General features: G+C 36.2%; 1 protein-coding gene across 5 annotated transcripts in view; it reads left to right on the top strand.

Moving 5' to 3' along the window:
* MTA3 (metastasis associated 1 family member 3) overlaps window positions 1–27,755 on the top strand; it is a 143,316-nt gene that overhangs the window by 44,939 nt on the left and 70,622 nt on the right. For all 5 annotated transcript variants that reach the window (XM_058551352.1, XM_058551351.1, XM_058551350.1 and 2 more), the window contains exons 4-6: window positions 3,390–3,516; window positions 21,932–21,995; window positions 25,548–25,665. In XM_058551352.1, coding sequence (XP_058407335.1) covers window positions 3,390–3,516; window positions 21,932–21,995; window positions 25,548–25,665 — 309 coding nt within the window. The remainder of the gene's footprint in view (window positions 1–3,389; window positions 3,517–21,931; window positions 21,996–25,547; window positions 25,666–27,755) is intronic.

The following is a 27,755-nucleotide window of genomic DNA, read 5'->3' as shown; positions in this document are numbered from 1 at the left end:
GGATACTTGTTAAATGCATCGATAGACAAATTTTTAACCACCTGCTTTTCTGTACCACCTAACATCTTATCACTGTGGGCTGATATTTCATTAAAATAGAGACCCAAGGATGCTTGAGAATAACCTGTGAAGATCTCTCCTTCTGCCCGCTCCCCCCCTCCATCCCTTCCAACTAACATGTAGGAATTATAATTCTGATCTGTTCTGAAAAATACCCTGTTTCAGGTCAAGTACCTAGAATCAGTAATGGCTCCTCCTTCCCTGGGTTCTCTCTCTCATTGCTCAGGTACCTAAATCATCAGTTGCCTACTCAGGCCTTGTCATGTCACATGCCCATCTCTAAAGCTTTGCCTGAGTCCCTGAATATAACCTGCTATGAGACTGATCTCCCATATCCCATAGCTGAAGGCCTTGGTGCTCCTGACTGCTCTCACTAGTTTGGTTTCTTCTTTGACCCTTACTTCTTGGACATTGTTTGTGCTGTCCCATCCCCTCTCAACCTGCGTGTGGAATTAGCCTTGCTGAGCTTTTTGGCCATGGCTTCTTTCTCATCCTGCAGTCTAAAACTTTGAAATTTATAGGAGCCTTGCTGGGTCATGCGTTATATGGCACACACTGCTAAAACAGAAGACGCCAGTATTAAGTATAGTGGTATTTATATTGCTGTTTAAAACTTCATACAATCCGTTTGTACAGTTCCCTTCTGTACTCTTTCTTCCCTCCATGCCCCCAGTGCCTTATTGCTAATAAACTATGTGTGCTGAAACTTTCCCAACTGTAGAGAAAATGCAGTAAACAATTTGGTATCAGTCTCTTCTATCACTGTATATAGTATGGGACTTCTACTTTAATGACTTTCAGAAGGCAGCAAATTTGATGTTCCATCAAGCTTGGTAACATGGTTTTAAAATTTATAATATAAATATATTACCATGTATGTGATTATTGATGGTAGTTATATTTGGTCTTTTAAAATTTTCATTGTCTAAATGCCAGTTTTTGCCATTGTGGTTGTTTAATGTTTTTAGGATGTTAATGGCATGGGAGTCATTCCTGTTCAGAACCCAGTGTAAATTTATAAAAATATGTAAATAAAATTTAACTAGTAAATTTTAAAAAATGGGTTTCAGATGCTTTCAGATGTTGTGGTGATTTCTGCCTTTGCTTAGGTTGGACTTCAGAGATTTTAGTCCTTTTTACCCTGTACCAAGAGACTGTATAAGAAAATAAGATTTGCTGCTTTTACCATTATTTGTAGAACTTGTTGTTGTTTTAGCTCTATAGGGTATGCATTAGAATTCAGTTTGCTGTGTTTTACAGAAGAATAATTTATCAAATCCTAATTAGGTAAAGAGTATAATTTTGTTTGTGTTATTTGCTGGTGTTAATAGTGCCAATGCAGCAATAACTTCATTGATCTCCATTGATGAAATGTTATTAGACTTGAAAGTAAATGACTCTTTTAGTGCTGTATTTCTCTTTGAGTAGTTCATTATAATGAACATTCAAAGAATTTTAAATCACATTATTCTGCTTTTGAGCTAGGTGTGTATTTTTCTACATCAGTTTCTAAATTAATTTTTACAGGTTCATTTTCAATTCAGAGTTTTTACAAGTTTGAAGGTAGAAAAGCCCATTCATTACTGTCACACCATTCAAAAGAACTGCTACAATGAGGGGATTTATGTGATAAAATCTCTTTTGTGGTCCTGGGTCCATAAATAAGAAATTTATAAGAATCATGAGAAACAGAAATATGTTTCTGTGTTTGTGCTGCCAATCAGTGTCCACAAATTAAGGCATCACCTTGGACTCTACTTCCTGGGTGAAAAGCCAGCCATCCCCTTCCCTGCCTTATAGTAGTCTCACCTCTAAGTTCTCACTGTTCCTGCTGTTCCCATAGCCTTACAGTTTGGTCCCGGTAAGACTGCAGAGGATCTGTGAGCCCCTAGAGGTATTATAGTTTTAAAAATTTTGTATCTAAAATTAATTGGAATTATATCTGTAAATGACATTTGGTCATTTTTTCTTTAAAAAGATTAGATTCAGTGTGTAAAAAAAAAGAATCTCATGTAAAACTTTGTCTCCAGTCTTGCATCCCTTCCTTCCAACCCTGCTCCCCAAAGGCAAACACTTTGAATTGTTTGTTTTTAGTAACGTTTTTGCTCACTGCTTGTCTCCAACACCTTGAATAGTGCCTGTTTTGGTGCCTAAGGAATCTTGGTTGAATGAACAAAATGTTGTCCTTACTCTATTTTCAGACTTGATAAATAGTATACTATACAATTTCTAGGTTGAATACCATTTTTCCTCTTGGATGGCATTGCTCTGCCATCTTCGCATACAGTGTTGCTAGTCATATGTGATTCCACTCTGATTCTAATTTTTTTGCATGTGACCTATGTTTCCTTTCTATAAACTTTTGTGATCTTCTCATGTTAGCACTTAAAAAAAATTGTGTGTGCTGGGAATTCAATCTGGACTCTCATCTCGCTCAGTAAGGGGAAATTTTCTTGAATCATTTCTTTGATAGGTTTTTCCTCACCCCCTCTCCCCTCCAAAAGAGGTAAAGAAATCTGTTTTCTCTTTTGTTTCTTTCTGGAACTTTTATTACTGGGATGTTGGACTTCATGAATTATTCCTTAATTTTTTTATCTTTTGGTTTTCCAGTGTTTATCTCATTGTCTTAGAGTTCTAATTTCTGGGAGATTTCCTTAGCATTACCTTCTAATCCTTCTATTAGTTTTTTATTTATGTTATCAAATTTGAAATGTATTATCCTATTTCTTGTTTTCGGATTATTCTCTTTTTAAATAGAGTGTTCTGGGATTCAGTTACTGTGTTGTAGGTAGACTTTCAACCCTTTCCTCCTGTTTTAGCTCTCATCCCACTCCTCTTTCTCACAGTACTTGGTGTCTTCAAGGGCTAAGTCAGAACAAGCTTTGTGCCTGCTGCCTTCTCCATGGGTCCCTCTGTACGCGCAGACACGGTCACTTCCTTCTCTCGGCTAAGTGTGTACCATTATTTTTTTTACATCTGCTTTCCATCTTCTAAAACTTTTTTTTTGGTTGAAAATCTTTCTTCCATTGTTGCTTCATTTTTCATTGTCAGTGAAATGTTAATACATTTTAATTACCATTTTGGTGTGATTTTATGGGGGAAGAAGAAATATATGCGTATGTTCCATCTGCCATTTTTAAATTGGAGTTTTTCCTCTTCCTTTGAGGCCCTGGTAACTTAATTTTATGATTGTAATTCAAATGACAAGTTAAATTTAAAGTCAATTAGTTTGAAGAAAATATTGAATGAAAGGTTGATTTGACCTATCTTAATATCAAGATAGATAATGTGCTTTGTAATAATGAATTCTTTGAATTTTATTTGTGTAGAAGAAATTGAGGAAGAATCTGAAACAACAGTTGAGGCCGACTTGACTGATAAACAGAAACATCAGTTGAAACACAGGGAACTCTTTTTGTCACGCCAGTATGAATCTCTGCCTGCAACACATATCAGGTAAGAACTTTTTAGAAGTTGATCTGAAATACTCAGTAATATTGTGACAATTAAAAAAAACCCCAAAACAACCTTTCATGAAGCATTTTCCAAACTCTCCTCATGATGTTGCTCAAATTAGTTTACTAAAGGCTTCATAATGGAATCTTATCTTGGAAACTTCTAGTGTGTATTAGCACATTAAAGCTCTGCAAATGTCCTGCCGTGAAGTTACTGTTTCAGCTTTATTTTAATCCAGACTTTCCCAATTTATTTTAGTATCTATTAAGTAGAAGAGTGTCCAGCAGACACCAATTTGAGAAAATGCTGGTCTTCTTCAGATTCCTAGAACATTACAGAGTCATTAGAATCAAAGAACTAGAACCCCAGATCTAGTTGGGTTCCCAGGCAGGTGACTCCTGACCTTGTAGAGTATATGGCTTTTTATTTTCTTTTGAGAACCTCTAGGATGAAAACATTATATTCTTTATTACTCACTTATTAGCATCTGCTCTGTGCATTGATGGAACAGAAAAGTGAAAAAATCCAGTCCCTGGTTTGTAGTTTTGTGGGTTGTGGAAGGATGGTGGTGGTCTTTTATGATCTGCTGGTAGTGGTAACATTTAAGCATAAATACAATTGAGCTGTTTCTTAGCACAGTCTGTAATAGGTACATCTTGAAGGTGTAACAAAATGTTTGCACTCAAAAGACAGGCAGTTCGTGACCCTTAGGGTCAGGAAAACTTGAGAAGGAGTGGGCATTTACTCAACCTTTGAGAGACCGAGGCATGTTTCAGGTGGACGGAACAGGTGAGCATAGGTGTGCAGGGAGCAGCATGTGTAGGGTGGTGGGTGTGAGGCAATGCAGTGTTCTTGTCCCCTTGGGTTAAAGAAATTCCCTCAACTGTTATTCACAATCTTTACTTATTTCATTTAACTCTCTCCTAGTCATGATTGTCTTTAAAACTGTTCATATACGGAAATAAAATGTATTAACTGTTTATTTAAGAAATTGGCCCCTCCTATTTAGCCCCCAGTGTTGGTATTGAATCCAAGTCTGTCTTTTTTGGGCTCAGACAGGTTTGGAGACTTTCTGAAACTCTGATCTGGTCCTTGTATTACACACACACAAACACAAGCACGCACACACGCACACACCCTAACTCCCAGGACCTTTGTGTATATTTCTCTTTTCAAAAAGGGACCAGATCTTCTAAGGCAGGAAATGCGTGACAAAAATACTGGAATTCCTTTTTCTCCAAATCTTTTCAGAAATAACTTGGTCCCCCTCAATAGTTAACATCATATCATTGCTTTATTTAGGTTTTGTAGGGGACACTGTATTTAGATTGGCTAGAGGTAGTATATTCTGTGTGACTTAGGTTCTTTGCTGGAAAAGATAATCAGGCCAGGTGATGTGGGAACAGTCATTTTACCTACCAGTGGGGGTATTTCAAGAAGTAGGAAAGTAGGTTAATTTTTGCTCAGAGTGGTGGAACATGAAAACATATTTTGTAACCTCCTGAAGGATGTATGTAACTAATAAATGCTGAAGAGCCGTATGCATTTATTATTTAATTGGAAGAAGCTAGAATATAAAGATTCATTTTAAGCTCACAAAGTTATGTGGCTAGTCATAAGAATCTTGCCAGAAAAGAATCTGACAAATGGTTTTAAAAATATATCCAAAACACACAAGTATATTTTTAATTTACCCTCCTGATAGCTTGGAATCTGTTTACAAGTAATGTTGGTTTCCTTTAACAGATTGCTTGGAATGGAAAAACTAGTGATGTGTTTTTCATCTTCCATAAGTACTAAGAGAGTATATTGAAATATAATTATCAAGACATCCCTGTGTTGAACATAGAAACTACATAGAATGCATGGTCATTCAGTCACTGTTGAACATATTTCCTGAGTATATTCTAGATTAGGGAGCTTATTAAGTGCTTGATAAATAAGACAAGGTCTCCAGCTTCTTGTCTCCAGCTTGTAAACTCAAGGAGTTTACCAGGTAGCAATTCTTTTGAATTATGATGAAGAGATACAGACATTTGAGGCTTTTGTTTTTCGTTTTTTTTGTTTTCCACGTTGAGAGAGTAGCGCAGAGTCACATTTTTCTCATCTGTGGCTCTCATTTTCAAACAGCTGAATGGGGTTAGGGGCAGTCTCTGGCCAAAGCACAGAGCCGTGCTAACCAGCCCTCATGCTGGTGTAGAACAAGTGCACGTTGGAGTGATCTTGACATTTTGCTAATGTTGAAGTCATGCCCTATCTATTTCTGCTATAACAGGAGAAAATTACTGAAGCCCCATTGTTCTTTGGCAGCAAAGAGGGGTAATTTGGTGAATACTGGCTTTTTATTCTTAGGGACATTATCAAGTGCCCAGAATTCCCTTGGTGCTCTATGGAACATAGGAGAAAACCTGACTGAGACATTGCTGAGGTCCTTTGTAGTTTGTAAGCTATAATACTCACTGGATGCTATAAGCTTCTCAAAGTGGCAGGGAGGCAACTCTTTGTTCCTTCTGATTACACTGAAAGAGAGAGAGTGAACAGAACTGGGACAGTTCTGGATGGAGTTAGTGACTCACCTCTTGTTTGTGAGATAGATAGGACTTGAACAATGAGACTGCCTTTGGAACATTTTTTAGGGGGAAGAGGAGAGGCATCATGCTTCATGCAGAGTGCTCTGGGTCATTAATAATAAATTATTATTATATAGTGCTACATAAACTATCAAACACCATAAAAATTATTGTTATGCCAGCTGCTAGACCTATTACATGTATATATTATACTGTATTCAGTCTTCTGTGTAGCCCATGTTTATTGAATGGCTTTTAAAAATTCTAACATATATTGAACCTTTGTGATAGGTGTTATTCTGGTAGCTTTACAAGTTAACTTTATTTAATCCTCACAACGACTTTATAAAGTAGGTCCTGTTATTATCCCCATTTTACAGATGAGGAGACTGAAGCACAAAAAGCTTAATAAGTAACTTGTTAGTCTCACAGCTTTTAAATGGCAAATTCAGAAATTGAACCGCGACTGCCTGGCTGCAGATATACAGTATTATGATGTGTACATGACTGTAGGTGTTAAAAAGCATCAGAGACAGAAAGAAAGCAATTTGGTAAATTGTTGAATAGGTAGGCTCTTTGATTTTCTATTTTTTCACATAATTTTTCTATTTAGATGCTCAAGTCAAATGGGCAGAACTAAATTAAAAACTGAGTTAGGCATATAAACTATACTAAATTTATACCAAAAGATGATGTTACAGTGCTAGATATCCAATAGCAACTGCGAACTACCTACTTGATTGGGTGCCTAAGTTTATGGATGTGCCTTGTATATGGTCCAATGTCAGTTTTTCCACATCTTGAACACACAAAGCTTGGTTTCTTAAATGCTGCTAATTACAGCATTGTATGTGTAATGATTAATGCCTTTTCCCAGCCTCTGGTGCAGCTAGTTAGTCATATTTTAAAAAGAGCCAGTCCTGGGCCGGCCTGGTGGCTTAGCGGTTAAGCGCTCGCGCTCTGCGGCTGGCGGCCCGGGTTCGGATCCCGGGCGCACACCGACATACCGCTTCTCCGGCCATGCTGAGGCCACGTCCCACATACAGCAACTAGAAGGATGTACAACGATGACATACAACTATCTACTGGGGCTTTGGGGAAAAAATAAATAAATAAATAAAATTATATTAAAAAAAAAAAAAAAACAATGTCTGCTTGCCAGCCTTGGGGTCTGGATTGCAGCCTTTGAAGTTATGCTTCATTGTGTCTTAAAAGCATTTCCTTAGGTACCTGATGATTATTGGTCTCAGTTTGTCCTGTATTAAGGGCTTTTGGATCTAATGATTTGTTCTCCAAATCTGTCTTGTTATGAGGAGTGAGTGGTGGTAGAGAAACCATTATATCCATGCCGGTAGACGTGGCCCTTGTTCACAGCATCACTGGTGAGGATTCTGTCTAGCTCATTGCTTAACCTTGACTATGCTTTTTTAAAAGTCCAGAGAGAGCCAGCCCTGATGGCCTAGTGGTTAAATTTCAGTGCGCTCTGCTTCGGCCACCCAGGTTCGGTTCCTGAGCACACAACCACACCACTCGTTTGTCAGTAGCCATGCTGTGGTGGTGGCTCACATAAAAGAACTAGAAGGACTTACAACTAGAGTATACAACTATGACCTGGGGCTTTGGGGAGTGAAAAAAAAAGAGGAATATTGGCACCAGATGTTAGCTCAAGGCGAATCTTTCCCTAGGCAAAAAAAAAAAAAAAACCAACCCTGTTGAAATTTCAGTACTTAAAAAAAAAAAGTCCAGAGAAGCTATTCCAGAACCTAAATTTGATGTCAATAGTAGGGTAGATCTTGAAAGCCTAGGTGCACATAGTGTTCAAGCAGTCTCTTAATGGCAGGGTGCTTTAGAGAAAGCCTTACATTCTTTTAAACAGTTTTTAGATTAGGATTCCTGAATATAAACATCATCATAATCATCATTATTGCTATATAGAAGACTGGCTACAACCATAAATTTTAGTGAACTTTTCTTGGTTTAAGCGATGCCATGTTGCTTCTGTGTGGTCTCCTTACCTCCAAAATGGGGAGCTTTCTTAATTCAGTTGAAAAAGTATCTTGAGGGGCCGGCCCCATGGTGTAGCGGTTAAGTGTGCGCCCTCCGCTGCTGGCGGCCCAGGTTCGGATGCCAGGCGCACACCGATGCACCGCTTGTCAAGCCATGCTGTGGTGGCATCCCGTATAAAGTGAAGGAAGATGGGCATTGGGCTGGCCCCATGGCTTGGCAGTTGGGTGCGCGCGCTCTGCTGCTGGCGGCCCGGGTTCGGATCCCGGGCGTGCACTGACGCACCGCTTCTCCGGCCATGCTGAGGCTGCATTCCACGTGCAGCGACTGGAGGGATGTGCAGCTGTGACATATAGCTATCTACTGGGGCTTTGGGGGAAAAATAAATAAATAAATAAAATTAAAAAAAATAAAAAATAGTAAAGTGAAGGAAGATGGGCATAGATGTTAGCCCAGCGCCAGTCTTCCTCAGCAAAAAGAGGGGGATTGGCATGGATGTTAGCTCAGGGCTGATCTTCCTCACACACACAAAAAAGTAAAATCTCAAGGCTTGTATAATTTGTCTAGATTGTTTTTTTGTATGTGTGAGGAAGATCAGCCCTGCGCTAACATCCGATGCCAGTCCTCCTCTTTTTGCTGGGAAGATTGGCCTTGGGCTAGCATCCACGCCCATCTTCCTCTACTTTATATGGGATGCTGCCACAGCATGGCTTGACAAGCGGTGCATCTGTGTGCACCCGGGATCCGAACCCGCAAACCCTGGGCCACTGAAACGGAGTTCCACACTTAACTGCTGCGCCACTGGGCCGGCCCCTAGATTGCTCTATTCAGACATCGTCTTAGAGTGTAAGATTCTTGAAGGTTGGTATCTTTTTTTTCTTTTTTCCTGCCTACTTTGGAACACAGTACACAGTAGCCAGTCAGAATTTTAAGCTTTCATAGTTTGCATTTAATTTTGCTTTTGTTCTTTAAGGAAATAACAATCATCAACAGATAACAGAATAATCTCTTCTCAATTACTACTGACCTTAAATGAAATTTGAGATTGTGCCTTTCTCTTTTCATGAGAATTAAAGATTAGAATATATGGAATCGCAAGTTGCTCAGGACGCGGAGAGTGACTTACTCAGAGTTATCATCCAGCTTTTACACGGAGGGCTAGGCTAGGAAACCTTTTTTGTATACTTATTATTTGTCACCAAACAAAATGAATTTATGAGCAGTATATAGCTAATCATGAGAAAGGGGAGAAATGGAAAAGTTTCTAGCCAACCAGAGTTACCTGGAGGATGGAATACTATAGTTCTTGTCTTAATATACCCAGTGTTGGGGAGGGTAGGGAAATACTCTTCTGTATTAGAGTGTTACTATGATCGTAAAAATCAATCAAATTACAATGTTTGCATATCCTATGACCCAGCAATTCTGCTTTTTAGATTTTTATCTATCAGAAGTTCTCATGCAAGTTTGTAGAAATAGGTATGCTGATCTGTTTATTGCAGAATTGTTTTATTTTTTTAATGATTTTTACTTTGTGAATAAATGAGATCGTTTTCATTAATAAGCGTGTATCTGCATAACAATTGTAAATAGGAACTTGGTATTTGACAGATTTCAGAGTTGTTTTAATATCAGAAAATGCAAATAACTTTCATCTTCATACTTTTCTATATTTCCAATTTTTCTGAAATGAAAACATATTAGATATATAATGGGAAAAAGTGTTGTTTTAAAATTTGCACATTTGGACATTAGATTGGGAGAGAAAATGCCATTTTGCATTCATTTTTATCCTCCTCTTTGCCTGACAACATGACTGGTTCTGATGAAGAAACGAGTATAGACAGAAATCTACTGAAAGCTCTTCTTTATGCTCCCTTCCCCAGTGGTAGTAAAGTGGTAACATTAACTGCTATTACCATTTGATAGCAGACCTGTTTCTAGTTTAGGGGTACATTTTTCAAATATTTTTCTTGCAAAATGCTAAATTTCCTTCAAGAATTATTCTGTCAGTTTGTATTCCCACCGCAGTATATTATGAATATGCCCATTTTGCTGTTCCCTCAACATTACTGCATATTGATTTTATTTATTTATTTATTTATTTATTTATTTATTTTATAATTTTATTTATTTATTTATTTTTTCCCCCCAAAGCCCCAGTAGATAGTTGTACGTCATAGTTGCACATCCTTCTAGTTGCTGTATGTGGGACGCGGCCTCAGCATGGCCGGAGAAGCAGTGCGTCGGTGCGCGCCCGGGATCCGAACCCGGGCCTCCAGCAGCGGAGCGTGCGCACTTAACCGCTAAGCCATGGCGCGGGCCCGCATATTGATTTTAAAGTAAACTTTTATTGTTTCTTTTCAATAATTTTATTTATTTATTTATTTTTCCCCCTAAAGCCCCAGTAGATAGTTGTATGTCATAGCTGCACATCCGTCTAGTTGCTGTATGTGGGACACGGCCTCAGCACGGCCAGAGAAGCGGTGCCTCGGTGCACACCCAGGATCCGAACCTGGGCCGCCAGCCGTGGAGCGCGCGCACATAACCGCTAAGCCACGGGGCCGGCCCTATTGTTTATTTTATGATAAGGAAAGAATTGTAATTTATTGTTGAAATGTGGAAAATCCAGAAAGAGATGCACACTCTCTCTCTATCACACACACACGAGCACATGCCCCTGTAATTCCTACACCCAGCAGCACTGATATTTTGGTGTATCATTAACACATTTTTCTTTTCTAGTCTTATGTACATTCATTAGGTTTTGGCCGCACGTTGCTGAAATTTATTTGGAATGATACAAGAGCTACGTTATTCTCATGTAGCTTCCTTTCTTGTTAAGTAGTGCTTATTCTTCAGAAGTGCAGCTATTGTCATCTTTGCTTTTTCTAGGTTTGTTGATTTGTTTTCAATATGTGAGAAATATGGTTGGAAAATGAACAATGGAGCAGCAGGAAGAGGGGAGGACGTTTCAACGAAGGCTGGAAAAATTTCGTTCTTGAGAAGTTAACAGACATGCCTGATAGGTTTGATATATATGAAGGAGCAGAATGAAACTAGAACAGAAAGAATGCTTATTCAAAAATTAATCCAAATATCACCGTCTTGGAATAGGCAAAGATTTTTTTAAGATTATGAAGATATTCTCCTATGTTTTCTTCTTGAAGTTTTATTGTTTCACTTTTGTATTTGTCTGTTTTTATGTATGTGGTATGAAGAGGGGTCAATTAGAAAACTAAGTTTAAAAAGATACCATTTACAGTATCATCAAAAAACACCAAACACCTAGGAATAAATCTAAAGAAAGATGTGTGAAAAAAAGAAAAAGATTTGTAAAACTCTACATGGAAACTGCAAAGCATTGGTGAAGGAATTAAAGACTTAAGTAAACGCAGGATAAGTAAATGCATGACAGTGTGTCAGTTTTTTCCCAAATTGATCCAAAGATTCAATACAATTTCAGAGAAAAGCTCAGCAGGGTTCAGCAGGGTTGTGTGTGTGTGTGTGCATGTGTGAGTGTGTGTAAATTGAAAAGCAGATTCCAGAATTTATGGGAATGGAAGCACCAAGAACAGTGAAAAAACAAGGAGTTTCCAAAACATAGTTCATGTACTCCTGGGTGTCCGTCTGTACCTTTTCAGGGGCTTCGGGACATCAAAACTATTTTCATAAGAACAGTAGAATATTTGCCTTTTCCCTGTTGATTTTACATAAGCAAAAAGCACGTGCAAAAGCAACGGTGGGTAAACTGCTGGCACCTTAGCATGAATCAAGTCAGTGGTGTGCTCTAGTTGTCACTGAATTCTTCACCTCTGTGCATTTGCAATTAAAAAAAAAAAAACACTACAAGTTTCAGTTAAGAATATTCTTGACAAACAGTACAATTTATTAATTTTGATAAATCTTGACCCTTGTCTTTTTTAAAAAATTGAGGTAAATTCTACAGCATCAAATTAACCATTATACAGTGTACAGGGTGCAATTCACTGGTATTTCAGTACATTGATAGTGTTGTGCAACCATGACCTCTACCTTGTTTAAAGAGATTACACATCTCTTTAACGTTCTGTGTGATGAAATGGCAATATACATAAATCACTTCTGCTGGATATGGAAGTGAGATGGTCATCCTGAGAAAAAAACTCATGGGATTGTTTGAAATCTGAGCTGACCTAGTCGCCTTTTTTGTGAAACACCATTTTTACTTGAAATAACCACTGAAAGACAAACTATGGTTATTTAAACGTGAGTGTTTGCTGGATGTTTTTTGAAAACGAGGTAAACTTGTTACATGAAAATCTAGTTGTCTATTAAGCCAGACATCAAAGAGATTTGCAAAAATGTAAAACAGTGCCGCTGTTCCCATTAATTTTTTTTTGAAAATATTCACAACCAATATTTGCTAATATGTAATGTCTATTTTCATTTTAATTAGAAGATGTTTGGTTTTTTAAAAAGTTTGATTTCTAACGTGGTAAACATTGATGGATATAACCCACAAAGGCAAAAGTTCTTTGAGGTCTTCAGTAGTTTTTAAGACTATTGAGGGGGCCGGCCCTGTGCTTAGCAGTTAAGTGCGCGCGCTCCGCTGCTGGCGGCCCGGGTTCGGATCCCGGGCGCGCACCGACGCATCGCTTCTCCGGCCATGCTGAGGCCGCGTCCCACATACAGCAACTAGAAGGATGTGCAACTACCACATACAACTATCTACTGGGGCTTTGGGGGAAAAATAAATAAATAAAATCTTTAAAAAAAAAAAAAAAAGACTATTGAGGGATCATGAGACCAAAAAGTTTCAAAACCATTGACAAAGTCAGTCTTGAAGAACAAAAATGTTAGAGGCTTATATCTTTAGATATTAAGACACTTGTATAGTTAAAATAATTAAGGTAGGGTGGTGTTAGTAAGTAGGTTGAGAAATAAACCAGTGGAACAGAATAGAGAAGCCAGAACAGACCCACATATATAATAAAAGTTGATATTTGCCAAAGGCATCACTGCAGTGTAGTGGGGAAAGGGTGGTCTTTTCAGGAAATGGTGTCAAGTCAACTGGACTTTGCTGATTGTAGCCCTGTGATGTCCTTTACCATGTTCCTCTTTCCCTGTATTTCCTATGAATTGGTAATTAGATATAGAGGATGCAGTTCAGTTTTTGTGTGTGGGTGGGGAAGAGGGAAATGCAAGAGAAAAACTTCTTCGTAGGTGGTACTGTATATATAATATCTTTTTTCTGGATGTTACTAGCATTTGGTGATTATTGCCTAGAGAGCCTTTAATTCATAGTTGTTATAGAATGGTGATATTCTAATTATGCTGTTCCTTCTTCACGTACTAGTTGGAAGACTTCTACGTTTTTTGATTCTGATTCTTAATTTTAGGGTTTTTTTTTTCCAGTTTTATTGAAAAATAATTGACATACCTAACTTTAGTTTTATATTTTAATGTATAATACCTTACAGCAGAGGTTGTCAACTTTATCAACTCAACCTCTCTTTACATATTTTGTAATACTTCCTATATTATTCTGGAATGAAATGCATAGATAATTTAATGCTACATGTGTGATACATAGTTTGGCTTGGTATTAAATTTTGGGTTGAAAATGATTTTCTCTCAAAACTTGGAAGGAATTACACCCTTGTCCTCAAGCATATATTGTTGCTGGACAGTAGTTTATATCACATAGATTCTCCATACTTTGCATATTACCTGTTTTTTTCCCCTCTCTTAAATCTTCTTAGAATTCTTTTATCCTTTGTATCCTGAATTTTCATAGTAGTGCCTCAATGGTGAGGATATTTGGTAGACTGTTTTAATCCAAAGAAACCTGTTTTCTTTTATAGCTGGGAATTTTTTTTCTAATATTTCCTTCATGTTTTTTTCCTCTCTTTATATTACTTCTGTTGCTTGTATGTTAGATCTTCTGGATTGATTATCTTTGTCTCCTGTCTTTTCTCATATTTTCCATTTTTGTTTCTTTTTTTTGGTTCTGAGCTAAATCTTTGATTTTTATCTTCCAGCCCATCTAGTGATATTTTAATTTTGCCAACCATATTTTAAAATTCCAGAGGCTCTTTTTTGTCTTCTGAATGTTCTTTTTCGGTGCATCCTATTTTTGTTTTATGAATGCAGTATCCTCACAAATCTTTCTAAAAATTCTAATTTGTATCTTAAAAGTTCTGTTTTGTTGTTTAAATCACCTCTGTTTCCTCCAGGTTCAGTTTTTGATTTTTGATTTTTTGCATTTATCTTTTGTGCTGTAGTCTTTCCTCCAATATTAGACTATTCTTAGCTGTCTGTCCTTTTTTTAAAACCCAGGTAATAGCAAGGCTGACCAAGAGTTCCATTTATATGGGCAGACTTTGCTGGTAGGCTTCCCAGTAGGAGGTGGAGCTGGCTTTTTCAGGTCCTAATCTTAAGACTGGAAATTCTTTAAGGCTCTGCTAAGGTAAATCAGTGCCATTTTCCCTAGCATCAGCTCTCTTTATGCATATTTTGGGCTTCATCTCTTATTTTCTCTTGCCTGATTGTATTAGCCTAAACCACCTATGCCATGTTTAATTGTAATGTGTATAGTGGGCATTTGTGCCTTGTTCTGATTTTAGCGGAAATGCCTCTAGTGTTTCCCTGTTAAATGAAATAAATGCTCATCCTGGACTTTGGTTTGCCCTGCTAAGTCTCTCTTATCTGTCTCTGTCTTCCAGAATTTTTTGAAATCTTGCATGTGCTGATGGACCCCTCCTTTGTAGTGATTTTAGGTTCTTTTGTTTCTGATTCTCTTGCTGTGATTTTAAAGGCATCTCAGAAAAGAGGAGATAAACACTTGGGCTTTGCCTGTCATTTAGTTCATTGTTACTCTGTTGAGAGTCTACAAGTATTACCCCCTCTCCTCCATTGGAATGCTGTTAAACTTCTTTCAATTAGGTTGCTGAATAAAGTGCAATATTGAGATTTATCTCTTTGTGTCTTTTTGTGAAACTGAGTTATCAGACTGTTTTGGAAATGCATTATGACTCTAAGTTTTTCAGCATTGACAAAATATTTCCATTTATTTTCAAAAGCTGTAATTTGAAAACCTTTTTGGTTTATGTTTTACCTAGAGCAATTAATTTTGGAAGGTAGAACTTTTCCTTAGGTGGTCATTCATATCAGAAACTAATGAATGAACAAAAAATGCCTCTTTATAAGCAGAATTTTGTTTTTAAAAACGTTCCAGAGACTGCAAAGCTGTAGTTAGTAGATGGAAATCAATGGGAATAGATATTAATTGCTATGGTTGGGGATGGTGTACCTAGTTTGGATGAATGCTTAGAGTAACCTGGGATTCCAAAGCAGTGGATGATAGAAGGAGCAGTCCTTTTAGTTGTCAGGATCACAGAAAACTGATCAGGCCCCCACCTTTTAAAAATTTAAACATTTGAGGGGATATGTAATATACTGACATGGTTCAGAAATCAAAATATGGGGTACACAATAAAATGTCTCTCTCTTGTACAATCCCCTAGTGGTGTTTCTGGAATCTTATGTATACTTTCAGAAACATTTCATGCGTATAGAAGCAATGAGGTGTGTGTGTGTTTGTGTGTGTAAGTAAATTGTGGGGTAAATTACGATGCTGTTTTGTTGTGTTTTTTAAATGAAATATCTTAGACATAGCTCCATATCAGATCATAAAGATCTGCCTCATTCTTTTCTATGGCTGTTTTATATTTCTAGTTTATTTAGTCCTAATTGATGGATATTTGGTTAATTTTAGTCTTTTGCTGTTAAAAGTAATACTGCAAAGAATAAACTTGTGCATAGGTCATTTCACACAGGTGAAATTGTGAGGATATTCACAAGATAAATTATACCAAGTAAAATAGTCGAAAATGTCATGATTATGCTTTCTGTATTTTGTATTTCTTCATACTGCTGTTTTGGGCAAAGCAGAGAGGTTCAACTGAAAGGATTTGTAACTTGTAAATTTAATTTATGATGAGTTTGTTGAGACTTTTTGTTATCTTCAGAGAAAAATTTTTTACAGACTTATGTTTATTGAAAAACAAGTAGTAGTGTTAACTTTTAAGTATATAAGTAATAAAAAAGAACTCCACTGTGAATTATCAGTTTCTCTTCAGTTTGGCTATTAATGTTAAAGAAGCTTATTTGGAATCTTTAAAAAAAATTCTAATAAAGGCAGTATTTTTTCCTGCACATGTCATTATGCCAATATTTTTGTTTTAAGAGGTTGAATTTTTGCAATTTTCTTGGTATCTGTAAACAAAATTTGAATTAGCCGAAAGGGTACTATCGATGACTATAAGTAATGCTACTTAAGAAATGAATTTAACATAAGAAAGTTAACTACCCAGTGTGCGTAGGCTCTTAGGATTGCTAGTAGGAGAAGAACTAGAGGAAGAATAGAGGAGAAAAATTATGGCACAATTTGACATTTTGAAGTCCACATGTTTTGGGGCCGACCCGGTGGCGCAAGCGGTTAAGTGCACGCGGTCCGCTGCGGCGGCCTGGGGTTTGCCGGTTCGGATCCCGGGCGCCCACCGACGCACTGCTGGTCGAGCCATGCTGTGGCGGTGTCCTGTATAAAGTAGAGGAAGATGGGCACGGATGTTAGTCCAGGGCCAGTCTTCCTCAGCAAAAAGAGGGGGATTGGCAGATGTTAGCTCAGGGCTGGTCTTCCTCACACAAAAAAAATAAATAAAAATAAAGTCTACATGTTTAGCACCCTTTTTCTTGAATATTGTGTTTATACTATATAATCTTTCCTTTGAAATGATCAATTTATCCCCTATGGGTTGAAATGTTTCTTTCTCCAACCAAAATCACAGGGTAGAAGAGCACTGGGCTCTTGAAAGTATATCCTCATATTGTCCTGAGTACTGGTGTTCCACATGGTGGTGGAAATGCTTGTGAGATCTTCCTGGTAATCAAAACAATTTATTTGTCCTCCTGTCCTGGAGAAGAGGATCTTCCTAATATCTACTGCCTTCTTTTGGACATTCCACTTTCTCCTGCCTGTAAAAGGGAAAAGTGGCACCAAGGGAAGGATTTTTTTTCCCCTTTAATTCCTCTCTGACAGTTTCTTTCATTTTTTTATCAAATCTCCAGAATCATGGATTAAAGTCTTATTGCCTTGGCGCTTTTCAACATGCCACAAACAGAATGAGCTTTCCAAAACACTACTTGTCATTTTTCTTCACAAAAATCCATAGATCTATCACTTTAAGCCCAAACTTCTTGGCTTTTCATTCCTCTGCCTTATCTACTCAAACAGGTGTTCCAGGTTTTTTTTTTTTTTTTTGGCCTCCTTTAATTTTTGTTTCTTAACATCTGTTTAAAGCAATGTTAACAACAGAAAATACATCTTTGAATAGAAATGTGTAAAAGTTTCCAGATTTCTTTCTCCTCTTTGTCCTCCTTTTCCTTTTTATAACCTAAAGATCTATAAAATCATATTCTTTCACTTATATAGTCAATCCTTAAATGTTTGTTACTAAGATATGTTTAAGAAAACCGTGGTTCATGAACTCTATAATGTAGAGTAGTGGTTCTTAACCAGGGGCAGTTTCGTCTCCTGGGCGACGTTAGGCTGTCTGGACAGCTTTGGTTGTTTATAGCTAGGTGTGGGAGTACTACTGTCATCCAGTGGGTACAGGACAGGGATGCTGCTAAACATCCTAAGTGCACAGGACAGCCCTCACAACAGAGAGTTATCTGGTCCAAAATGTCAGTAATGGCATGGTTGAGAAAACCTAGGGTAGAGCATTGTAAATAATCCTTATTCCCTTGGTATATATAGTATTCATACAAATTTATATACTTTATCTAATTAGGATCCCCCCCTTTACACTTAAATTTTATTATTTTTTAAAGTCAAATATATGTATATAGCTGTCTAATAATATCCAACGCAGTAGTCATATGCCCAGTTCCCACTCTGCAATCATTTTCAACTTCTCTGACAGTGGTTTCTGAATTTATTCCACTCTTACTGCTATTATTAATTTTTGATTTTAGAAATCTCTCTTTACTTTTTCTTCTTCATTCCCTTTCCTTTGTGTTTCCAATACATCACAACTTTTGTTTAACTTAGTAATCAGTTTTTGTATTTTATGAACATTTAAATATTCTTCGCATAATTCTTTCTTGTATAACCTTTTGTTTTCCTTGGAGTTAATAATTGTTTTGCTTTTTCCTTTCTGTTAGTCTTCTAAAATGTAAAAAATTTTTAGTCCTTGCTTATCTGAAAATGCTTTTCACACTTGGTTGATGATTTGTTTAGACATATAATTCTCATTTGGAGATCATTTCTCTCAGAATTTTCAATCTTTCCTTTTGTCCTATCTTATAGTGTTGCTGTTGAGAAATGTAATCTTCTGAAAGCATTTTGGATCTTTGAACTTCATTATTTTTTTAATTTGTTTATTGTATTCAATGAGTTAAATGCTATATAAAACTGTCTATTGGCTAGATTTCCAATCACAGAAACTAGCATGGTTTTTTATATGAAGCAATGTTCAGAATTCAGTGTTTGTGACAAATGTAAGACTCATAAGACCAATGAGAAAAATGGTTCTTTAATAAAGAAATAGTGGCATTTATTGAACAAGGGAAGTTTAAAGTCAGACTCTGCATCTGTAGTAGTGGTTTTCCAAGTGCAGTGTACCTAAGGATCACCTGGTGGTGCTTGTTAACCATGTAGATTCCTTGATCCCTCCCCAAGATACTTGGATTCAAATGAGTCTGATGTGGCAGTAAGAAATTTGCATTTTTCTAGGCAGGGGTAGTAGTCCTAAACCATTCTACAAGCTTCAGTTGTATCAAACTGAAGAAAAGTCTTCAGACAGTGGGGAAATAGATGCTAATTTAAACTTCCTTTTCGTTCATTTATACAAACATTTTCAGATATAAGAAATATACAACTTGTATGCACATTTTCACATATGTTTTTTGGCTCTGTGGGATTATACTGGACATCTTGTTAAGCAAATAGCAGATTCCAGGCTGATCAGCACCTGCCATTATGTGGGACCGTGATATGTCGTAATTATTTATTCATTTTTCTATCTGTCCTATCACTCAGCATAGGCTCTGAAACAGTATATTTTTAAAAACTCCTTGAATGATCTGTGGGAAAATATGTTATTTCTGTAGAAATTCCATGCTCTTCTGTGGTTCCCTGAAGAAAAGCAGTATGAATGAGTATATGGGCCTGAAGTAATCTTTCTTTGTGTTATGGTCCTCGGTATGTTTTATATTGTTATGTATAGGTATCATTATTCCTTAAGGATTAAAGTGTTGTGGAAGAGACACAGTTAGGTTCATTGCTTGAGGTTCAGGATAAATCCATTGGGTTATCTATATTCAGAATTTGATAATAGTTCCTTTAGTTTGCAGTTTGCTTAAAATTTATCATGTTTTTATTTATGAGCCAAGATTTGTTTGGAATAAAGGAAGCAAACACTTGAAATCTCTTTCTAAACTACTTTTATCAACAGCTCTTGGCGTGGTAGTACATGTGTTAATTACATATTCATATTTACTTCATAAAATAATTCTGATTCAACCTCTTAGCTGTTAATATATGTACATGAAAATTTAAGTGTTAGATTTTCATTTTTAATTTGGGAAAAAGTACAGTATAGCTTTTTTATTAAAGGAAAATTTATTAAAAGGAAAATTGAAAACTAAAATCACCTGTTATTCTTTTTTCTTTAAATAAAAGCTACAGTCCCCCAAAATTTATATTTTAGATTGGTTGGGGTATCCTTCGATTGATTTTGTAATCATGTTGTGCCTCTAAAACAGTATATCTAATGTTTCCTTGTTTCCTGATATAGTTATGAAAATAATGGTTTGACGATTCAGTTTAAATTCTTGTGTCATTTCAGACAGTGTGGAGCAGACTTTATGCTATATTGTTTGTATGAATTTTTAGTGTTACCCCTTAAAATTCAAGTGACTATAAAGAAAGTGGTATCTATTAGAGGGGAAGGATGTGGGGGGGAGGACAAAAGGGGTAAAGGGGCACGTATGTGTGGTGATGGATAAAAAGTAGACTATTGGGGGTGAGCAAGATGCAGTCTATACGGAAACTGATGTATAATAACGTACACCTAAAATTACACAATGTTATAAACCAATATGACCTCAATAAAATAAATTTTTTTGAAAAGGAAGTGGTATCTATTAGAATAATATTCAGCAGCTTTTGCTTTTCCTCATTTAAAAAAAGAAACCCTGACAGTAGAGAACTTTAAAAAAAAAGATTTTAGTTCTTCTAGGTGATTAAGTATTAAATGTTAGAAATACTGCTTTGTCAGCTGTTACTGAGGCAAAAAAAAAAGTAGATGAAAACTATTTTTGGAAACCTCATTTATTACTTAAGCATGCTGCATGTGTGAGCACGTATTCACACGTCACAGAGGTTCTTTTATGGCAGCTGTAGATGAGCCAACAGCAATAGAGCAATTTCCCTGCTCATTATTCTCTCTTTTGTAAGAGCACGTCTGGCAATTGTTGACCTTGGATGTTGTTATGTGCACTGAAGTAATAAGGTTAATTTTTCTCCTTCAGTAATATGCATGAATAAAATATATTAGAAAAACAGGAAACCTTTATAACTTTCGGTAACCAAATTAGAGATTTGACAGGATAATATGGAAATACCACATGCTCTCAGAGAAATCTTTTGAGGTGATATTAACCTAAGATAATAATCAGAAAAAGATGTTTTTATGACAGGAATTTTTTTTTAATTTAAAGAATATACAGTTGCAAAATGTTTAGAAAACTGTTATTTTTGATTTAGCATTTACTTTTGCTGTTTTATTTTGCTTTTGTTAATTTTTCCCTTTGAATTGTATTTCACTCTGAAAATCCAACAGTAAGCTCTTCTAGCTTCCTATTTAATATAAATGTGATGTATTTGTTTTCCCTTCTTATTTTCTGGGGAGCAAGTAGTGATTTTTGTTTAGAAAATCAAATGACATTATGGCATTAAAAAAATATTTTGTGAGCCCTGACCAATATCTATAACTTGAATAGTCTATCAGAATTCTCCTGTTAAATTTGTAGCTATACTGAGTTTTTCAAGTTGGGTAGGATAATTTTTTTAAAAAGTGCTTGTAATAAATGTCTCTAGCTGGATAACCTTAATTTTTCTCAAGTCTAGACAAGCCTTTTTTTTTCAATAGATATTCATTTCCAAACTCACACTCAGGGTTATGATCAAAGGTAAATGCCATCAGACTTCCAGGTCTGTGAATCTGTAGATCTTTATTTTGCCCCTTGCGCTATAGAAGTTCCTTGTGTTTAAATTTTAACTAGTCTTTAGAGGAATTTCAATAAAGGTAAATTAGTTAATCCTGATATGAATGTGAATTAATTTTAGGTTCTCATATGCAGTGGTTACTTAAAAAAATCTGAAGATTATTTTAGGCACCGGTTTGCATGGTGATGTCATTGTCTGAAGATCTATTGTATAAAATTACCTCATATTAACTCTCTATATTCAGCAACTGGCTCTTAATCTGAAGGTTTTTTTCCTTGAATAATTAGGAAGTAACCTATAAAGTGTTTTATAAGGATTTACTGCCTAACACAGTTTCTTCCACAGATTAGCCTTTCAATAAATGTCTGCAAAGACAGCTTATTTTTTAGGTTTTGCAACACCTGGATTGTAAAGTGAATCTAAATATATACTTATATATATACATTCCTAACTGCTATCTAGTTTCATAATACCAACTTTACATTTTGAATATTCCTAACTTTGTGTAACTGTGAAGATGAGGTGGCTTTTCTTACGTTTATTTTCTTTTTCCTTCTTTCAACAGGGGAAAGTGCAGTGTTGCCCTTCTGAATGAGACAGAGTCAGTATTGTCATATCTTGATAAAGAGGTAATTCACAATTATACTTGTTTTGTGCTTTTTCCCTTTTATTTCACATGAAGCCCATACCTTTGAATTTATTTCTTCCTGTACCAAATTATTGCACCATGATAGCAGTATTATAGTAAAAATATAATGACTAGAATGCATTTGGGTAACTTTATTTTTCTGGTTAACTGAAATAAGAGTTGGCAAAAACTCCTGTGTCTGTCTGTCTGTCTCTCTTTTTTCAGTTGGTAATGAAAAGCTTTATAAAGTGTAGCATGTGATTTAGTGGGTAGTAGAAGAAATATTTTTTGTTTTATGAACTAAGTGACTTTAGTGTACTTGGTCCTCCTCCTCTTTTTTTGTTTTTGTTGTTTTTTAAATAAATGGCTTTTCTTTTACTCTCTTTTACGGATGAGATTTTACCGTTGGTGGTCTCCTTTCTTTCCTGGCATCCTAATAAACTTTGTCAACTAAAAATATTTCTTTCTGTAAACTTCAACAAGAAACATTTTTAACATTTTTTAACAAGTTGAATTAGAGCATGTGCTTCATTGAAGGGAGGAAATTCTTGTAAACAGCATATTCCACGTTATGCACAGTTTTATGTGACTTAGCATTTGTGTTATGGGAAAAATGTTTTACTGTTGATGATGTTTCGGTATTTAACCTTTGTAGTTTCATGGTGTTTTTTTCCTCCCCAAAACTTTTATTTCATGTATGCATATATTTTTTAAAGAATTAAAGGGACATTCTTCCTTTTAAAAAAAATTTCTGATCATACTCACAAGTGTCCTCGTATCTCAAATAAAGAAAACATAATTGAAAAGATAGTACAAACATGCGGAACTGCTATACATTAGAAAGTCTAATAAAGAAATAAGTGTTTAAGGCTGAAAAAAGGTTAATAATCTTTTATAACTTACGTTTGTGAAATTTAGAAAAGAAGGTAGTAGGGTTTGTTGTCAGTCTGTCCAACAGAATGATGGATAATAATAGGGGTAATGATAATGCTCAGAAATTAGCATTAGTTCACAGAAGCAGAAATCACAAGAGGAAACACTCAGTGTATTTCAGTGTATCTTATTGGTGTATTTGGCTCTTAAGAGAGGGGAATTTTTTTTAAAAAGTGTTATTTTTTGCCTTCTAATTTGTTGTTAGCAATTTGTATACGCTAAGGACTATAGTAAATGAAAATTTGCAAAGGTCTTTAGGATTTTTTTCCTATCCACTTGATTTTTAGCTACTTAGTGCTCTATCAGTCTTTGGGATAGGAACTGACCTCTGGCAGTGTATTTAAGGAAACACTTTTTTTTTTTGGCAGAGGAAGCAGTTTAGGAAAAGTAAAACTGCTTACATTATATTATTTAATTTGAAAAACACTTTTTTTGTGACTTAGATTTGCTACTTTCTCTATTAGAAGACCATCCTTGAGAAAATCTGTTTTTTAGTCTTATTAAAATATTGAGGGGCTGGCCCTGTGGCATAGTGGTTGAGTTTGTGCGCTCTGCTGCAGCGGCCCGGGGTTCACAGGTTCTGATCCCGGGGGGCGGACCTCTGCACTGCTCGCTCATCAGGCTATGCTGTGGCGGCGTCCTGTATACAAAATGGAGAAAGATGGGCACAGATGTTAGCTCAGGGCTAATCTTCCTCGGCAAAAAGAGGAAGATTGGCAACGGATGTTACCTCAGGGCCCATCTTCCTCATCAAAAAAAAATATATTGAGATTGGCATATTTGAAGATGGTAACTCAAAGGGCAACTTTCTAATCATTTTTTACACTGTTCTTGAAATTGGCTGATTATCTAAACAACTCTTAGAATTCTTTTTTCCTTTTTTCCTGTTTTCACTAAACACATTTTGAATATTTTCCCAAATCAGTACATATAAATCTAAAAAGTCTAAGCAGCTTATGTGGCCCTAAATAATAATTTCATTTCATTTTACTGTAAAGTATGTCAAAATCTTGTTTTCATGGAGTACTATGCTAACATATTTTACAGAATAAAAGTGACCTGAAGTATCTCTACTTTTACAGCTGATGGTGAGCCGGTGGCAATAGCTTTAGTTATCTAGTAACATTCTTTGTTGTTCCTGACTTATAAACAAACAAACAACTCTGATTACGTACTGATTACCCCCCCATTAGCTTATTAAGCAAGTTGGTTTTTATATTCTGCAGATTTCTTCTTTTCCTTAAGTAGCATTTTTTAAAATACATAAATTGTTGCATATGTTGGTGTGACTTTTTAACCATTTTACTGTTTAATCCTTTCTCCTGACAGTGACCCATGATTAAAACAGCACAGAATTTCTCATTGGATGTCTGGTTTTCTCCTTTCCCTTTATCACAGTCTGTAAGACCCTGAAAGGAGAAAGCTTTACAATCTGACAGATTATCTCTTATTTGCAGCTTGCTTAGCTGGGTCGTAGTAAAGTGTCTGTGGTAGGATTAGGCCCTTCCAGGATGTAATACAGAGAGTTATGCAGTCGATGATCTTCAGAATCATAGTGGGAAGCAGGGACAAGACTTTATGGGTTCAGATGACCTCCAGTGGTTATGCAGAATTCAGCAAAGGCCTGGTGGCCAGGTCATTTTATCCATAGGCTCAGTAACTAGCACCTTTTTGTGTTTTAAGGGACCATGGAAAGTTAGGTGGGTGTGCTGCTGCTGGTGGATGTATAGTTACGTTTATATACCTACCTATATATACGTATGAATGCTTCAGAATTTAAAGAAGAACTGCAGAATTATAATAGATGTTTAAATGTATACAGTGTGACATTTTAATTAGTAAACTGTGTATAAGCTCAGCTCTTTTATAGTTTATTTAATGTGAGATGTGTGTGCATTTTTATAGTTTGATAAAATGTGGGATAGGGGCTGGCCTGGTGGCATAGTGGTTGGGTTCATGCGCTCTGCTTCAGCAGCCTGGGGTTCGCAGGTTTGAGTCCCAGGCATGGACCTACGCACTGCTTGTCAGGCCATGCTGTGGCAGCATCCCGTACATGAAATATAAGAAGATGGGCATGGATGTTAGCTCAGGGCTAATCTTCCTCAGCAAAAAGAGGAGGATTGGCAAGGGATGTTGGCTCAGGGCTGATCTTCCTCACCAGAAAAAAAAGAAAAAAAAAATGTGGGATGGACACTCCAGAAGTAAGAGTGCCTGGTGTCTCTGAAGGCCTCCTTACTTTGGTGTGGGCTATAGAAGTTTAAATGATCACTTGATTTCAGGTGTCTTACCTTTGACTTATGGCTTAACTTTGCTAGCTTTTCAAAACCCTGTTTTAGAGCAGTTAAATGGTTTTCTTTTAGACTAAAACAAATCATAACAAAACTTTATAATATACCTTTATTCTAAGCTATTTGTTTTGGATTGATTTAATTTTATATTGTTTTTTACATGATGATAATAACATCCTGTTCTCCTTAAAGATTTATGAATTTATTCACCAAAACGACATTTTATACACTCTAAAGTTTTATGGTTTCATTATTGTGACATTGGATTTATTGCTTTATGAAAAGTAGAAGGAATTAAGTGTACCTAGATATTTTCTGTCATTTTTTTACAGGATACCTTTTTCTACTCATTGGTCTATGACCCCTCGGTGAAAACACTATTAGCTGACAAAGGTGAAATCAGAGTGGGACCTAGATATCAGGCAGACATTCCAGAAATGCTTTTAGAAGGTATGTTTTTCTTTGGGTCTCAAGTCCTATGAAAACAAATATATCTTAAAACTCAAATATTTTTTTCCTCATATGAGAGAAACAACTTATAGGCTAAAGTTTAAAAGTTATGAGTTCTTCCAATTTTAGAAATACAGCAAATAACAATGGAAAATAATGTATTTGATAAATTACTCATTTTTGGTTTCACGTTTTTATGAGTTTTCTGGCTGTGTTTTTCTTTTAAATACAACTTTAAGAACGTTAGAGTTGTTGAACTTGTATTTTAATGTGACATGCTGATGCTTACAGATCCTGAATGCCCTTAAGTCATCTATCTGAGGTGGCCACGGAATCTACTGAACAGTTACATTTTGGTGGGGATTTTGGCTGATCTGAGTAGTTTATGTACCAGAGAGATTCAGAGCTTTTCATTTTAAAAACATCTTCCTAGTGAGATGTGGTTTTTCTTTCTCCTAACTCTACACTCAAAACCTTTATTTTCTGATTTCAAAAGTAGAACATTCTTACCATTAGAAAATAAAACTCGGGGCTGGCCCCGTGGCATAGTGGTTAAAGTTCGGCATGCTCTGCTTTGGTGGCCCGGGTTTGCGGGTTCGGATCCTGGGTGAGGATGTACACCACTTCTCAGCCATGCTGAGGTGGTGACCCACATACCAAATAGAGGAAGATTGGTACAGATGCTAGCTCAGGGCTAATCTTCCTCAAGCAAAAAAAAAAAGGAAGATTGGCAACAGGTGTTAGCTCAGGGCAAATCTTCCTCCACTAAACAAAAAATAATAATAATAAAATAAAACTCAAAATAAGGAAATGTATAATGTGGGAAATGAATGCTATCCCCTTTCCTTCATTCCAAACCCATATTTAATTGCTGTGATCGTTTAGGGTGTGTCTGTTTTGTTGGCACTTTGGTTTATAATCCATCCAGGAATGGTCCCTGTGCAGTGACAAGTTGCACGTGTTATTCTTCAGCTGCTTCTTTCGGTTAAGTGGATCTTTCAGTTTCAGTGTATCTTGAGCATCTTTCCCTATGAGTAGAATGATTTTCAGTCTGTTTAGTGACTTTACAATTCTTACGTTTGCATGGATATACCATAATTTCCTTTTTCAGTCTCCTGTTGATAGACTTCTGGGGGGTTACATTTTTTGATATTACAAATGATGCTGCTAGAAAATCTATACGTATATTTATGCTGTGTAAGTATTTTTTGAGCATAACTTCTTGGCTTGGCAGTGAAATGGTGCATATATTTTAGATATTGAAAATGCTCCTTTGCCTTTCAAAAAGGCTCTATTAATTTATGTATGAAAGACCCAGATGCCTTCACCAACACTGATTATTAGGGATTTTTTTCCCCTCCCCTCCTTTTTTTTTTTTACATTTTGCTATCTCATTGTCTTTTTTTTTTTAAGTTGAGATTATTCTTGCCTTAGTTATCTTTAGCTCTTTTGTAAATTTCTTGTGCATTTTCTGCTTGGTTATTTATCTTTTTATGTTTTGGCAAGAGTTCTTTGAGCATTAAAAGTAAACAAATAGTGGAGTGTTTGCCCTTTGTCTACAAATATTGCAGATATCCCCCCCACTTTATTATTTGATTTTTAAAAATTTTAATAATGATTTTTTTCTTTTTCTTTTTTGGCAAGGAAGATTGGCCCTGAGCTAACATCTGTTGCCAATCTTCCTCTTTTTGCTTGAGGAAGATTGTCGCTGAGCTAACATCTGTGCCAGTCTTCCTCCATTTTGTATATGGGACACCACCACAGCATAGCTTGATGAGCCATGTGTAGGTCCATGCCTGGAATCCAAACCCACAAACCCCAGGCCACCAAAGTGGAGCACGCAAGCTTAACCACTATGCCGCTGGGCTGGCCCCTAATAATGATTTTAAATTTAAGTATATTTTATTTATTTTTTGTCATACAGAGGTTTGGAATTTATTAGTCTTTTCCTTTAGGGCCTAAATTTATAATTTGCATTAATCACAGAAAGGCCTCTACTTTCGTTTCTGCCCTCTGATTATTAAAACATATGAATAAGTTCTTTCATAGGTTCTCTTTCTTTACATTGCCTTACTTCGAGAAAATGTATC

Source organism: Diceros bicornis, chromosome 12, assembly GCF_020826845.1.
Source record: "Diceros bicornis minor isolate mBicDic1 chromosome 12, mDicBic1.mat.cur, whole genome shotgun sequence".
Taxonomy (NCBI): Eukaryota; Metazoa; Chordata; class Mammalia; order Perissodactyla; family Rhinocerotidae; genus Diceros; species Diceros bicornis.
Note: the sequence above shows the minus strand (reverse complement) of the source record. Positions and strands in the feature narration are given on the sequence as shown.